The 15791-nt window shown below is 50.0% G+C and overlaps 1 protein-coding gene across 1 annotated transcript in view; it reads left to right on the forward strand.

Annotated features, from left to right (window-relative positions):
* The first annotated feature begins 9559 nt into the window (after nucleotides 1-9559).
* The window catches only part of LOC113271271 (multidrug and toxin extrusion protein 1-like), a 35002-nt gene continuing 28770 nt past the window's right edge, over nucleotides 9560-15791 (forward strand). The window contains 3 exon segments of the mRNA XM_026521110.4: nucleotides 9560-9845; nucleotides 13989-14090; nucleotides 15563-15631. Of these exon segments, the coding sequence (XP_026376895.4) occupies nucleotides 9657-9845; nucleotides 13989-14090; nucleotides 15563-15631 (360 nt within the window). The 5' untranslated portion in view covers nucleotides 9560-9656.

The raw sequence follows: 15791 nt of genomic DNA on the forward strand, positions 1-15791 counted from the left end.
TCGAAATTCCAAGGATAAGGACAAGACTGGCCATATAAGAAGGAAGAAGAAGAAAAAAGCTTTCCACTTCAGTGTCAATGGGGTTGCTTTCTTCAGCGTGATAGGGTATGGTCATCCAAACTGGACCAGAGATCGATGCAGGGGAGCCCGAGGGAGGGCGGGCTCAGGCATACCCGTCAGGGCTTCTAGATTTCATGTTCTTTGGGGAAGCGACTTTGCGGACACTGTGACTGCTAACATCGTGAGTGAGTACGTATGTGACATCTCCCAGGTAGGAGCAAATTCCAAACCAGACACTTTGCACCCTGAGCTAAGTCAAGCCAGCTCCAAACCCACTCTGTCAAGTTGTGGCTCCCCAAATTAATGAGACCTGAGTCCTATAAGTTGTTTCCTCCCTGACCTAAAATCCTTCTCCTCAACTTTTGTAATGCTGACATCTGAAGGCATGTCACCAACTTTATGGATATGATTTTCACGAGAAAACACATTTGTGTGTGTGTGTCATGGTCGGACTTGGTAACCTTGGAGATCCTGACTTTTTCTCCTCTTCTAATTCCTGTAGTGCTTCCGTATTTGGCAACCCATTCTCTAAAGTCTGACCCTGGAACAGACCTGCAGATAACATTCTTCTCTTGTCTAAAATGCATCTGTTTCCAGGTCTCCCTGTCACCCCTGAAGGGTCCACTGAGACAACCTGGAAGTGTTTACCCACCAGAGGCAAGAAAACTGCACTTCGAGTATGGGGCATCCCATACTGGGTGGGGGCCGGTGGTGTAGGCAGTGAGAGAATTCACTCAAGGCAGAACAAGAGAGATAGAAGTTTATGGAATACGGCAAGGGAGCGGCGGTCAGGACAGCAAGGGAGAGACCTTCTTCCACGAAGAGGTAGTGAGGGGCTACAGTTATAGGGTGGAGTGAGGGAGTATGGGAATGTAGGGAATTTTTCCGTTTTTGGTAATCTTGGGAACTGTGCCTGGTTGTAATTGGTCAGTTAGGGTCTGTGGCCATTTCAAGGCGGGTCGCTTAATGAGCCTGTGTGCATTCAGCTTGGTGGTCACTGTGGCCCTTTTGTCTTGCTCAAGTTTGCTTTGCTCAAGCCTGTTGCCTTGACACGGCCTCTACATGGCGGTTTGCCCTGGTCCAGCCCAGCATGAATCTCATGAAGCAATAAAGCTTGGCTCTCACCGACCCTGTGTTTTCTATGTATATTCTGGCTCTGTTTCTGTCCTGGGTTATATCTGGCTCTTGGCCAAGTCTGGTTTGGTCTGGTTCTGACCCTCATACACCGACTTATGTCCCCATTGCAGGGGGTGGGTGTGCGTGTACATTTATTAAGAAGCATTCTGCACCCAGTTCTAATGTGTGTGTGTGTGTGTGTGTGTGTGTGTGTGTGTGTGTGTGTGTGTGTAGGGGGTGGTTCCCCATGCCACCAAACAATTCTTACACACTAGCAGGGTATCCCACAATTCAAGTCAATTCTGATACATCTACCTGGAAAGAGGGTCGGTTCCCATAGGTAAAGAGCTCAGTCCTATAAGGCTGTCCCCTGACCTCCCCTAGTTCTCCCCGTGACTTCAGAAGTCAATCATAAGTCCAGATTGTCACCTGTGCTTTTGACCAACAGGCTACAGACTGGAGGTACCCATGACCCCCACCTTGGATTCAATTAATTTGCTAGAGCAGCTCACAGGACTCAGAGGAACACTTGACTTATTAGGTTACTGGTTTGTTATAAAAGGATATCACTCAGGAACAGCCAGAGGGACGAGATGCACCGGGCTAGGGATGTGGGAAGGGTGGGGGGGCTTCCTGTTCTCCAAGGGCCACTGTCCCCAAATATCCACTGGTTCACCAACCCAGCAGCTCTCTGAACCCCGTCCCAATGGATTTTTATGGAGGCTTCATTAAGTAGTCATGATTAACTTGATCATTACCATTGGCGATTGAACTCAACCTGGATCCAATCCTTCTCCTCTTCCTGGAAGTTGGGGATGAACCCAAAAGCTCCAACCCTCTAATCCCATATTTGGCTCAAATGGCAAACAGCCCTCCCCCTTAGGTGAGGTCCAGAAGTCACCAGAACAGAACAAAAGGTACCTTGATTGATCTTATCACTTAGGAAATTCCAATGGTTTGGGGAGCTCTTTCCAGAAATCAGATGAACAACCAAATACAGTGTCTATTTCTTATTATAAATCACAGCATCACAATTTTTATTTTATTTTTTTAAAGATTTTTTATTTATTTATTCGACAGAGATAGAGACAGCCAGCGAGAGAGGGAACACAAGCAGGGGGAGTGGGAGAGGAAGAAGCAGGCTCACAGCAGAGGAGCCTGATGTGGGGCTTGATCCCAGATCACCGGGATCACGCCCTGAGCCGAAGGCAGACGCTTAACCGCTGTGCCACCCAGGCGCCCCAGCATCACAATTTTTAAAAAGATTTTGCCCTTCTTGCAAATGAGAGGAACTTACCTTTCACAATGATCTATTTATGATCTCTCTGGCACTAGTGCCCCCCCCCCCATCTCTGTGACTCTCTTGGCTTTACTGTCTTCCAGTTTTGGCTTCATCCTTGGGCTGGCGGCATAATGGCTGGGACTTCTAGCCATCTAGCTAGAGTAACACCTGAAGGGGAAAATAAGGAGCCTTCCTTCAAGGACTCTTTCTTAGAAAGAAGGATAGCTTTCCCAGAAACCTGCGTCAGATTCTCTGTCACGTTTCCTGGCCAGAATCGAGGCATGTGTGTCCATTCCAACACAGAGCCCTGACGAGGAAAATGAGATTACCATGACTGGTAAAGATGAATCATTTGGAGTGAAAAGAAGATTGGAAAATAAGCCACAACGACCGCCGTGGGTCCCTACAATAAAAAGAAACTGAGTGGCTTTGGACTTTTCGTGTGTAATACACAATGTTAGAAGCAATGGCGTATCTCTTAATTCTGATCAGAAGAAAAATGGGGCGGCATGCGAGGATTCAGAAAGGATACGCAAGGTGTCCTTTCTAAAACATGGTGACTTGAGAAAATACCCACTATATAATGGAGAGTTCATCAGAATAGAGAATACAGGAAAGCCAGAGACATGTTGAGAACATGCGGAGTGTGGTACGCAGAATAACGTCCCCCAAAGATGTCTACACCCTAACCCCTGGAAACTCTGAGCATTACCTTTTGCCTTGCAAAGGGACTTTGCGGAGGGGATTAATTTTAGGATCCTGCGTGCAGAGATCATCCTGGATTATCAAGTAGGCCCAATGTCACCTCAAAGGTCCTTAACAAGAGGAGAGCAAGATGGTCAAAATCAGAAAAAGGCAATGTGTTGGTGAAGCAGAGGTTGGAGCCATGAACTTCAAAGATGGAGGAAGGAGCCATGAACCAAGAAGTGTGGGCAGCCTAGAGACGCTGGAAAAGGCAAGAAAATGGATTCCACCCCCCCCCCCCCCCGAGCCTCCAGCAGCATCACAGCCCGGCTCACCTCTTGATCTTATCCCCACAAAACCCATTTCAGACTTATGACCTCTGCAAAATAAAGTTTTTGAAAGAGGACCCCAACAATCTCCATTTTGACTTCAAACATTCTAACTGGTTAAGTTCTTCTTTTCAGCTTATCTCTTACCTCCAGCAAAAGACCCTGCGGGCAAATCAGCGGGTGCTGGGACGAACTAACTACCCCTGCCCGATGTCAAGCAATCAACAACTGCCGGAGCCAGCAAGACCCCTCCGGCAGGTGACTGACTCCAAGACAATGATACGATGATTGTCCTGATCTTTACTGCCCACCTGCAGGGACCCACCGACCTTTGTCCCACATTGTCCTTATGCAAACCTGGACGTGCTTTCAGCACAGTCTCTGCGACTGTTCACGTCTTCCCCGGTGTTGGCCTCACTGAAATAAATTCCCGTCCTGTTTTACCACTGCTGCCTCTCTCTGCCTTTGGATTTTGTCAGCGGTAAGGGGCCGAACCTGGTCTGTTTGGGACCCCTGGAGCCAGGTACTCTCGAACCCTCGGAGCCCAGCTCCATTCTCCTGTTTCAAGCCACTAGGTTTGTGGCCAATTGCTACAGCCGCAAGCTACGAACATTTATCATTGGCCAAAATGGACTCAAGAAGAGGTTGAAAATCTGAATACACCAGCGACCTCGTAAGAAATAGAAACTTGTCCCTATTTTTTTTTTTCTTCTTCTTCTTCTTCTTTTTTTTTTTTATGTTCAAGCAAACTGTGCCTCCTAAAAGGCATCAGCCAGTCTTCGAGGGGAATGCCTTCAAACCTTCAAAGGACAAAGAATTTATTTATTTATTTGACAGAGAGCACGAGCACAAGCAGGGGGAGAGGCAGAGGGAAAGGGAGAAGCAGCCTCCTTGCTGAGCAGGGAGCCCGATGTGGGGCTCAATTCCAGGACCCTGGGAACATGACCTGAGCCGAAGGCAGACGCTTAAAGACTGAGCCACCCAGGTGCCCCAAGAACAGATAATTCTTATGATATTTTAATACTTACAGAGCATAAAAATAGAAAGCTTCACAACTGATTCTACAAAGTTATAAATGGGTTGATCGCCTACACTGGACAAAGACAGCGAACACAGAAAAGTCTAACTTATGCACACAGATTTAAAAAATCCTGAATAAAACACTCGCAATAAATTCACCACCACACACCAACGACAGTATATCATAATCAAAGGAAGTTTATTCCAGAAACCAGGGAAGGTTAATTATTAGGGAAGCTAGGATGAACTTACAGTAAACTCCTAAAAGAAGAGGGACGCCTGGGTGGCTCAGTTGGTTAAGCATCTGCCTTTGGCTCAGGTCATGATCCCGGGGACCCAGGATTGAGTCCTGCATCCGGCTCCTTGCTCAGTGGGGAGCTGGTTTTTCCCTCTCCCTCTGCCTGCTGCTCCGCCTGCTTGTGTTCTCTCGGACAAATAAAATCTTAAAAAAAGAAAAAAAAATCCTTAAAGAAGAAAATGTGATTCCTTTGGTGAATACTGGGACAAAAAGCAGGTAAAAGTAACTTCGATACATGATTTTAAAAAATCTCAAGAGCCTCATGTGAACATAATGACAATTTGTCAAACGTCATCAGCACTCGGTACATTACTCATTTGGGGAATAGAAATGAATTGAGGTAGGGATATAGTGAACTTGGAAGACTCAGTATATTAATGAGGTACATTCTTTCTGAATAAATGGGCAGATATAATGCAGTGTCAGCCAAAATCCCAGCGCTGCTCAAGTTAAGCGTGCTTTTCCACAACTGTTCCAAGTACCCTTTACTTCTTCATTGACTCCAATGGCCCTTTGTAAATAAAAGGCCATTGTAAAAAAATAATAATAAAAAAAATTTTTTAAAGATTTTATTTATTTGAGAGAGAAAGAGAGAGAGCACAAGCAAGGGGAGAGGCAGGGGGAGAAGTAGACTCCCTGCTGAGCCGGGACCTGGATATGGGGCTTGATCCCAGGACCTGGAGATCATGACCTGAGCTGAAGGCAGATGCTTAACCATCTGAGCCACCCAGGGACCCCATGTAAATATAAATTTTTAATGTAAGAAAAGGCCCATCAGTGGGGTCCGTTTCTTGGCTGCCTACCATTCCCTTGATCGAGTTGTCTAGTCTTGTGACGCATATTGTTTTAAACTGATAATCAACTGACAGAATGACTTCTCTCCCCGTTACTTTCCTTCCCCAGGAAAAAAATACATTTTATTCTCCTAAATGCTTTCTGAGTCACTTTAAAAATTTTTTAAGTATGAAATATATTGCAGTGGACTAAAAGCGGATATATTACTTTGGAAAGAACATCACGTCTCTGATTCAAGTCTTTTCTAAAATTCACAAAGACATGTCCTGTCTATTTCCTATTGAGATTATTCTTAAGCATTGTTTTTGAAGACCTGGTAAAGCACAGAAACACCTGTGTTCTGGTCAGATTGCATTTAGCTTTGGTTCTTTTCATCCAGATGAAAATTGAAGAACAGCAAAACGGACAAGTCAGTTTCATCTGCCTCTGCTATTTTTTGCCCAGTAAAGATATTTACAAGTTGCAAGTGTTGCTTGCAGTTCTCTGCAAGGGGAAAACTTCCAGGTGTCCCCCAGATCCCCACTTTGTCTGCTGTTGACAGCTGAATCTATTTGTTCTGGTTCTATTTAAACAATAACTTTCAGGAGCTGAACTGATAGGGATACATTCTTACTAACTGAAGTCCATCCTTCATTCGTATTTCCTTGGTTTTCACCTAATGTTCTTTTTCTGTTCCATGACTCCACCCAAGATACCACTTTACATTTTGTTGTCCTGTCTCCTTAGGCACCTTTTGGCTATGACAGTTCAGGTCCTTGTTTTTTGTTGACCCTGACTATTTTGAGCAGTGCTGGTCAGGTATTTTATATAATATCCCTCAATTGGGATTTATCTGATGTTTTTCTGATGGTTTGACTTGCAGGGGGTGGGGGTGGGGGTGGGGGTGGGGGTGGGGGGTGGAGGAGGTTGTATGTTTCGGTGAGAAGACCAAAGGTTAAGTTCCATTTTCATTCCATCACATTAAAGGTACCATGCTTGGCTAAATAGCATCTTCCCCAAAGGCCTACTTGGACTCTCAGAGTGTGGCCTTAGGGACGCCTGGGTGGCTCAGTTGGTTAAGCATCTGCCTTTGGCTCAGGTCATGATCCCAGGGTCCTGGGATCAAGTCCTGCATCAGGCTCCTTGCTCAGCGGGGAGTCTGCTTCTCCCTCTGCCTGCTGCTCCCCCTGCTTGTGCTCTCTCTCTGATAAATAAAATCTTAAAAAAAAAAAAGAAAAAAGAATGTGACCTTATTTGAAAAGAGGGCCTTTGCAGATGTGATGAAGTTAGGATAAGGTCGTAATTAGAATGAGTCCTCATCCCGTGACAGGTGTCCTCATAAGAAATCAGAGACATAAAGGTAGACACACAGGGAATGCCATGTGGTGGCAGGGACAGAGATTGGAATTATGTTGCCACAAAACAGGGAAAGCCAAAGATTGCAGGCAACCAGCAGAAGGTAGGAGAGAAGCATGGAAGAGATTCTCCCTCTGAGCCCCCAAGAGGGAAGCAAGCTGCCAAGTCCTTGATCTTATTTTACTTTTTAAAAGATTTTATGTATTTATTTGAGAGATGGTGAGCAAGTGGGGGGGGGGGCAGAGGGAGAGAGAGAATCTCAAGCAGGCTCTGTGCTGAGAGTGGAGCCTGACACAGGGCTTGATCCCAGGACCCTGAGATCAAGAGCCAAAATCAGGAGTCAGATGCTTAACCGACTGCGCCACCCAGGCGCCCCTAGTTTAGACATCTTGCCTCTGGAACTATGAAAGAATACATTTCTGTTGTTTGAAGCCATCAAGTTTATGGTAACCTGTCACAGCAGCCATAGGGAACTGAGGCAGTTGCATCTATCAGTATGGCTTTGAGAGTGACCTTGACCATCTGGCTGATGTAGTGTTTTCCAGTTTTCTCCACTCTGAAATTACTATTTTCCCCTCTTGGCATACTGTGCTCTTTGGAAATCACTGCACACAGCCCCTTTAAGGAGGGAATTCCTTTCCACATCACAAGGAGGGTTTATTTGTTGCTACTGTGAGATTTCTTCTTCCAACATTTCATATACGGTATTACCGATATAAAAGACCGAGATTACCTGTTGAAGAACTTGCCTGCAGCAACCTTGTTAAACCCCATTATTTATTCTATTAGCTTTCTTTCCCATTTGCTTTATTTGGATTATCTGTAATTGTAATTGCAAGTTAATGCTCTTACCTCTTCTTTCTTAATATTTGTATCTTACATTTCTGTTATATGTTTAATGCATTGGCCAGGACTCCAGACAGCCGTTTAAGAATACCAATGATTGGAGACCTAGCACCCAGCCTAGGACTTTTGTGTGTTGGGACTCATGCTGCCTCCTCCACTCCCTACATGTAATTTTGCTGGGTCTATTACCAGTCTTAGTGATGAAATTTGTAAGGTTTTGGGTTTGCGAGTGAACGGCTAAGAGAGAATTCTTGAGATGTGTTTGCTGCAAAAAGGTGATTGTATTATATAGCAAAGGGACAGGACCCGTGGATGGAAAGAGCTGCACTGGGATTGTGAGGAGTCACTGTGTACTTTTTAGTTAGTGGGGGTTAGGGATAGCATAAGTCTATAAGGAATTTGGAAGCAAGGTCCTTTGAGGACCTTGAGGGCTGGCTGCTGTAAGATTACTTTTAGCCTTTAATTAAGGCAGGAAGGCAGCCTTGAGTGGGCTGAGGAAGGTCACGCTCTGTATGTTTCAGGTACCTATCAGTGGGATGCAAGCTGTAAGGAGATTCAATTTAAGCTACATTTGCCTTGCTTTGTTTCCCTCATCAACAGCACCCACCCTTTTTGGGACAGAGCTGAGTGCATAAGGTCCAGCCAAACATTACACCTATCCCCCCCACCTCTCCGCCAAGGATGATTGTTTCAAAGTGGGCAAGAAACCTACATACATAAATTTCCTCCCTGTTTTTTTTTTGTCTGTTTCTTTGGCGCTAGAACAGGGAGGGTCTTACTATCTGGCTTAGGGGGTGGGAAAGAAAGGGATGAAGGTTGCTGGAGGCCACCCTGCCCCTCCAGGGAAAGAGAGGTTGCCTGCAGAGAAAAAAATGCAACCCAGGAGAGCATCACAAACGGTGGGAAGATGAGGAGAGGGGGAAGACGGAGAACATTAAAGACCTTGTTTTAAAATCCCTGACTCTAAACTTTCTGGTTATGTGAGCCCCAAAAGGTGGATCACTTATCCAACAGAAGGAATTCCGACTATTAGGGAAATCATCCTGTCCTGGTGACTAGCATTTGTTAAGCAGTTATTGTGTAGCTGGCTGAAGGCCAGATGGTCCACCCACACAAACTCACTGGCTCCTCACCCCGGTCAGTGATGGAGATATTGTTTCAATTTTGCAGATGAGGGAACCGAGGCTCTAGGAGGCAAGCAAGTTGCCCTGCTCTCCCAGGGAGACCGTGGCACGTGAGTCCTGAATCCAAGTTTGTTGACGCTTACAACCTGTTGTTCCCACCCCCCCGCCCCCCACTTCAGGCTGATGGATAAATACCCAAAGAAGCCCGGCCAACCGGCCTAAGTTCTATTTGGAAAACGCGGGCTTGTTGCTGTACTTTGGTAGATTCTAAGTTCTTTAGTGCATTTGGCGGGAGAAAAGGGGTATGCAAGTTCCAGACGAAGCCTCAAAGCAGGAGCTCGGTGCACGCCCTAAAACGGGTACCGCCAAAGCCGTGGTGCCCGCTATGCGGGTGTGCGCCCAACTCGAGCCCCTGGCTGGCGGCCCGGGCGGAGTGAGAACTCGAGATTCTTCCCCGCCGCGCGTTTCACAATCTGAAACCCTGGAGAGGAGGAGCGGCGCCGGGGCCAGCCCTGGCGTCCGAGGCACGGAGGCCCCAGCCCGCCGGGTCGTTTTCCGTCTGACTCCAGACTTTTTGCAACCTCCTGTCTCCCCAGACCCGGATTACGTGAACATCTACAAGACCCTCCGGCGTCCACGCCGGTGCCAGCGCTGCAAGAAATGCGCCCAGGGTCGTGGTCGGACAGGCGGCGCGCGCCGCTGGGCCCCGGGCTGCAGGCGGGCTCGCGACGCCGGGCGGGCGGCCCGGGTCGGGGACTGGAGCAGGGATGGCCTTGCGCCCTCTGGAAGGCAGCCTCGGCGCTCCCCAAACGCAGAACGCCAGGCGCATGGAGGCTGGACAGGAGCCCGGGCCGGGGGGCCCGGAGGCCAGCCCCGAGCGCCCCGGACTGCGCTGCGTGCTGCTGTCCGGCTTCCGAGAGGAGCTGCGAACGCTCCTGGTCCTGGCGGGCCCCGCGGTGAGTAAAGTGGCCTCGGTCGGGGTCGGGGGCCCGGTACGCGCGTGTCGCCCCCGGTGACCTGGGGGTAAGGGGTCAGAGCGAGCGAGCGGGCGGCCTCATGCCTCCGCGTGCGTCCCAGGCGGCGCCCTGCACCCTCTCCGGGGCGGACTCGCTCCGCACAGTTGGCACCGCTCGTGCAGCCGGGCCCCCGCCCGGGCGTGGGGAGCCCCCAGGGAGCCGGGACCTGCTCGCCTAGAGGCTCTCTTGGGCGCCTTTTTTGGGTGAGGATTCCAGCGAAGCAAGTAAGTTCCCAGAACCCTGTGAAACTTGTTTGAAAACTGGCTGTCGAGTCGGGACTTCAGGCAGTTAAGTTACCTTGAGGCGGGGAGGAAGGAGGTGAAATTGCCTGCCTCTCTTGGATCGAGATCTCCAAATCCTTCAGAATTATTAAGTCAACCTCTGCACGAGGAAACCAGAGGCATCCTGTCCTGTCCCACACTCTCCTCCCCCGTTATTGTGTTGTTTTTTTTAAATGTCTTTAATGTGGTTCTCTTTGGAGTTGAGGTTTCTTCTCATCATTAGGTTAGGGCTCTTTCCACGTAATCTACTTAAAAGTTATGTGGGTTTTAAAAACCACAAAAACTAGAATCCTATCCCCGACGGTTTGGGTGGTTTTCAAGTCAACGGAGTGAGTCATTTCACTGGACAAGTGGACTCCGTTGTGGTTTTAAGGCGTAAGTTTTGGGCCATCGAGTGGACGTTGGAGAGGTGCGTGTTCCTGGCGTGGTGACACCGCTGTTTGTGGGATCATGTGATACTGGCTCTTACGTGCCTGGGGGCAAGAATAATGCCAGGGACTAAGCCAGGAAACAAAAAATCCATCCAGCAAAAAGGGGTTTGTGAAGCTGTCTTGCAAAACGGAAAGAATGTGTGGTGTGGAATCTCCATACCTGGGGCCCTGGTCCCTGCTTTGATCTCAGAAGGCAGGGTAGGAAACAGCTGTGTGAAGTTGAGTAGTTCCTGACCTCTTCTAAGCTCTGCTTACCCATCCAAACACTGAGGCTAATAGTCTGCCCAAAGCTCCCTCGCAGAGTTGCTGTGAGAAATGTCTCGATGAGCCTGTTACTGCCCTGATAATACAACACACACACCACAGGGCGGCTTTCTGAGACCCAGCCTCTCCCAGGACAGGTCATTTGTCTCTGCGGGTTCGGTCCCCGAAGTAACCTTGATGTAGGGGACCTTCTAGGTCTCCAGGGACAAGCACTAGCCTGAAGTTCTGGGCTCTTTGTGTTTGTGTATACATGGATATGTGTGTTGCAGACGTGTGTATAGATCTATAGGAATGTTAATTATAAGTGTAATTGACATTTGTCCTTGTAGAAAAAAGCTAGAAAAACAAGACAAAGAACCAAACGAAGGAAAACACGACCGAGAGACAATTTGGAGATTTTACTGCCAGTCCTTTGTGTGTGGCTTTGTATGTGACCGCCTTACCCGATGACATTGGTCCTAGAGCTCTGGCACCTGTTGACTGACTTATGAATTGTATATGGAGCCCCTCTTGGTGTTTCTACAGCACTTTCCCAGGTGCTGGGCGTTTTCTATTTCCTGAGGGGCTTGGAGAAGGAGGGGATGCCTGCTGCTTCTCCCATGCTCGGTGTCCCATAGTCTGCTCTCTAGGGATCTGCCATCCATTAGGTAGGTTTCCTGGTCCAAATCTCCTCTCTGTGGTTTTGTCTGTCCCATTCAGCATCTCCCTTCCAGGCCTCGCACATGAACATTGACCCGTGAGGATCCGAGATAGGCATCAGGCTCAGGTGTCTGGACTCACCTTACCTCTCTCCCATCGAGCTTTCGGTGAGGCATGTAGAGAGAGACTATTTCTCACACAAGGGAAAGAGGTGCATGTCAGAACACATGTCACTATATGTTCTATTTATCCTGCAGAAAACATATTTGCGGGGGAGGGTGGCGTAGCTGATACTGCCTGGCCTCGGGCATTTCAATCATGCTTTCTTTTTGTCCTGAGGATGGTATCTGTTTTTTTTTTTTTTTTAATTATTTTACCTTTGTTGCCAGGGGAAGTCAGAGTCCGGAAAAATAATCCCAGAGAGGGGTTGCCCGCTCTCCAGGAGCATGGGCTGTGAGTAGCATTGCCGGGAAGGGAAACTCAGTGGAATAGCCTGGGACCAAATCGAGGGAGCCGGTTTCCATCTGTGTGCAGAAAGGAGCGCCTGAGAGGGAGCTGGAGAACCCTCTAGGGCTGCAGGGCAGAAGGACCAGAGCCAGCCTGCAGGGTGAGGGGCATGTGGCCGGAGGGGCCAGACTACACACAAGGCATGCAGGCTAATGGTTTGATTTTTACCCCATAGGCAGTGGGGGAAGTCCTTAGGAACATATGTAAGGCTCAGCGGGAGCGAGCTGCCGCCCGCGCAGGGCAATCTAGGCTAAGGCGATAAAGGTCTGCGGGAAGGGGAGGCATCTCAACGCGTGATGCGTGTGGCGGCAGGTGGGCGGAGGAGGCCTGGGGGTGGGCCGGGACCCTCCCTTGCTCCTTTGCTTCCTCTCCCAGGCCTCCTAACTGGCTCTCAGCTGGGGGCAGGTCTTCCCTTCCCTTCCGCCAGGCTCCAGGCCTGGACCACGGCAGCTCCAACTGTCCTCTCCCCTCTGCAGCTCGTGCTGCCCCAAATGCTCCACGTGGAGCCAGCCACCAAAGTCCTCTTTGTGGGGCTATGCACGTGAGCGTGTCACCCCCTTTCGTTGCTCTTCAAGGTCTTCTGGGGTTTGGCTGCTGGCAGGCGCCTGGGTCTCATCTCGTTTCTCTGTCTCCCAGTGGTCCTTCCCCCAGCCTTGCCTCAGACCCCACACCCTCCTGCTGCTGTTTCCTCTGCCTGGAACGTTCTCTCTGGACAGACAGCCCACCCCCACCTGCACCTGCCTAGTCACCATTCAGGTTTCAGTGGCACGTCATTGCTTCCAGAATCTTCTCTGACTCCCAGGCTGTGCTCTTAGAGCTCCTGTCATCTTTGTGTAGTGCCCATCACCTGTGTGATTGGAGGTGTCATTCCATGCTGAAGCTCTTTCCTTGCTCTATGGTGGGTTCTGTGAGGGTAGGAATGGAGCGACGGTGTTCATCTTCTGTCCCTATCCCTGGTGCCTGGCATGTACTTCGTCCTCTAAAGAGGTTGACCCCAGTTGACCATCTGCAAGTCAAGTGACTTGGGTCCCAGTTGTGCCTCTGTGACCGACCAGCTGTGTGACTGGGGCTGGTTGCTCGGCCCGCCTGCCTGGGTTTGTCACGTGTCCGTGGAGTGGCTGTACCCCGTGACCTCGCGGCTCTTTCCAGGGCTGACCTTTCGATGCTAGGAGTGTGCTCTCAGGCATCCCTGGGAAGGGCTTCCGGAAGGGTGCTCACGCGGCACACTGGGCGGGCTTCCACCTGTTGCCTCTGTGGCATCTGGCCTTGGAAAGCACCCTTCGAAAGCCCGCGGGTGGCAAGAGTTTGGGTTATTGCTGCCTGGCTAGAAAAACGAGCAGGGCCTTTGTGACAGGAAGAGACAGAGGCACGGTCCGTCTGGTGACTTCTGTTGTACATGTGACTACCTCTAGTCACGGCCAGTCAGGCTGTTGTTGAGACAGCTGTCCTCGAGACACGTGGGGGAACAGAATTGCCTAATTCCTGAGATTCTAACGTGAAAAATCGAATCAGAAAGCCGGGAAGTTCTCAAAAACAGGGCGCTGATCGTGGTTGCAAGTGAACTCTTCGATACCCTTCAAGAACCCTACCAGAAGTTGCACGTTTGCCTGTGAAAGTTGGCCGAGGCTCAGTTTTTTTTTTTTTTTAAGATTTATTTATTTCCTCGAGTGCGAGAGAGCATGAGCGGGAGGGGGAGCGGGAGAGGGAGCGGGAGTATCTCGAGCAGACGCGGCGCTGAGCTTGGAACCTGACGCAGGACTCGATCTCATGACCCTGAGATCACCACCTGAGCCGAAACCAAGAGTCAGATGCTTAACTGACTGCACCCCCCAGCACCCCCTGGTTTCTTTACTTCTGACTGGAGTCGATTTGGAGAGGGTGGGGGGTTCCCCCCGGGCCCTCGCGCCCTCCTCCCACTGTGATGGTTGGGACTCACCTGCAGCTTCTCTGTCTCTTCCAAGTTCTTGGCACAGTTGATGGTGTTTCTGATCAGTTTCGTAAGCTCCGTGTTCTGTGGCCACCTGGGGAAGCTGGAGCTGGATGCTGTCACCCTCGCGATTGCGGTACGTATGGGACTTGCTAACACATTTCTGAAAGCCGTCTGTACCAGTTTCCGCTTGCTGCTGTTAGGAAGTCCCCCTCTTTAATCCCTTACACCAGCACAATTCGTTATCTTCCAGGGCTGGAGGTTAGAAGTCTCACATGAGTTTCTCTGGGCTAAAAACAAGGGGTTGGCCCGGCCGTCACCTTATTTCCGTTTGCAACTCTAAGTCTCCTTTGCCGTGTAACCTCATGGTTTCCCAGGCTTCAGGGGTTAAGACAGGACATCTTTGGAGGGCCATTATTCTGTCTCCCACATCAGTGACTTTGTAATCCATGGGACTCTGGCTTCTGCCCCCACTTCCGTCTCCATGATCTAGAACTGGAAGGTGACATCCTGGGTCCCAGTGTCCAAACCTAAAATTGGGAGGAAGCCCAAATCCTTTCTGTATCCTAGATGTGAATCCCCCAAACCAAAGAGAGATGTCCTTGACCTCTGCCAGGGGCTAATTGGCTATGTGTGGCCCAGTGGCCCTGCCACACTTGTTTCGTTTGGCCAGCTAGGTGTTTCTAGAAAGGTGGAGTCAGTGGCTTTCAGCAGCATCCCCGGTTCCCCCTTGCCCTTGCCCTGCTCAGACACACATTCGCCTTTCCTGCCTGGTCCCTGCAGCCCTGGCGTTCGCTGCCTCTGAACTATGCAGGACTATTCCGGATTGCCCCCAGGGATATACACGGGTTGTCTTGCTTTCAGGGAGCAGCGTGAGCAACCCCAGGCTTCACTATCCTTTTGGGGTTTTAATGTGTGGAAATCTGGGGGAAGAAAAGTGTTCAGCGAGCCTCTGGCAGATTCTCTTTAGCCAAGGGAAGTGCAAGAAGGCTGGTGCTTCTAGGCTGAGCCTAGTTGAGGCTGCTGTCCCTGGTTAGGTTCCTGCGGGCTCAGGTGGAGATGGCAGGTGCCAGATATCCCGTGATGCCACGCTCTGGTGTTGGGGTACTGCCCCCGGCTCCCCAAAGCTCCAGGGACCCGGGGCTTTAGTTGGTGACCCTGGTCAAGACAAGTGCACCTGGGAGCCCTCTGACCTTGACTTCAGGGGCTTGGTTCTGAGCCCTTAGAGTCCTTCAGGATATTGTCACAGGCCATGCTTGGTCTGGAGCAAGTAGACTTAGGCAGAGCTGCTACTGTGTCACGTGGCATTTCCCTCAAGGACGATTCTCTCTGAAATTGGGAATCAAAATGCCCAGGGCTTACTAAAGACAAAGGCTTGGTCATAACCTCTGGCTGAGATTTTTTCTCTCTTTAACTTGTGCCCGTCCTTTAATTACGCGGGCCCAGCGGATTTGTGCAGGGGCTCGGGGGAGGGCAGAGCTGGGTAGGCTGACTTGGGAGGGTTCCCAGGGGCACGCAGCGGCGTCCGATCAGGACGGACAGAGAATTCGCCTTCCTGTCTCCTTTTCACTCTGCGTGGCCGTCTTGCATTTTTTTTTTTTTTTCCAGTTTATCAATGTCGCTGGTCTCTCTGTGGGTTTCGGCTTATCTTCTGCTTGCGACACCCTCATGTCCCAGGTAAACGGAAGCCGCAGGTGACTCTCGCAAGGGACCCTGGACATCTTCTCGCAAGGGGAGCTGGGAGGGCCCCACCGGCAGGAGGGGAGGGTCTTGTGCACAGAGGGAGGGACTCCCCGACAGCAAGCCCTCAATTCCACTTGCACTGTCTAGCTTTCTG

Source organism: Ursus arctos, unplaced genomic scaffold (genome assembly GCF_023065955.2).
Source record: "Ursus arctos isolate Adak ecotype North America unplaced genomic scaffold, UrsArc2.0 scaffold_14, whole genome shotgun sequence".
In the NCBI taxonomy this organism is placed as follows: domain Eukaryota; kingdom Metazoa; phylum Chordata; class Mammalia; order Carnivora; family Ursidae; genus Ursus; species Ursus arctos.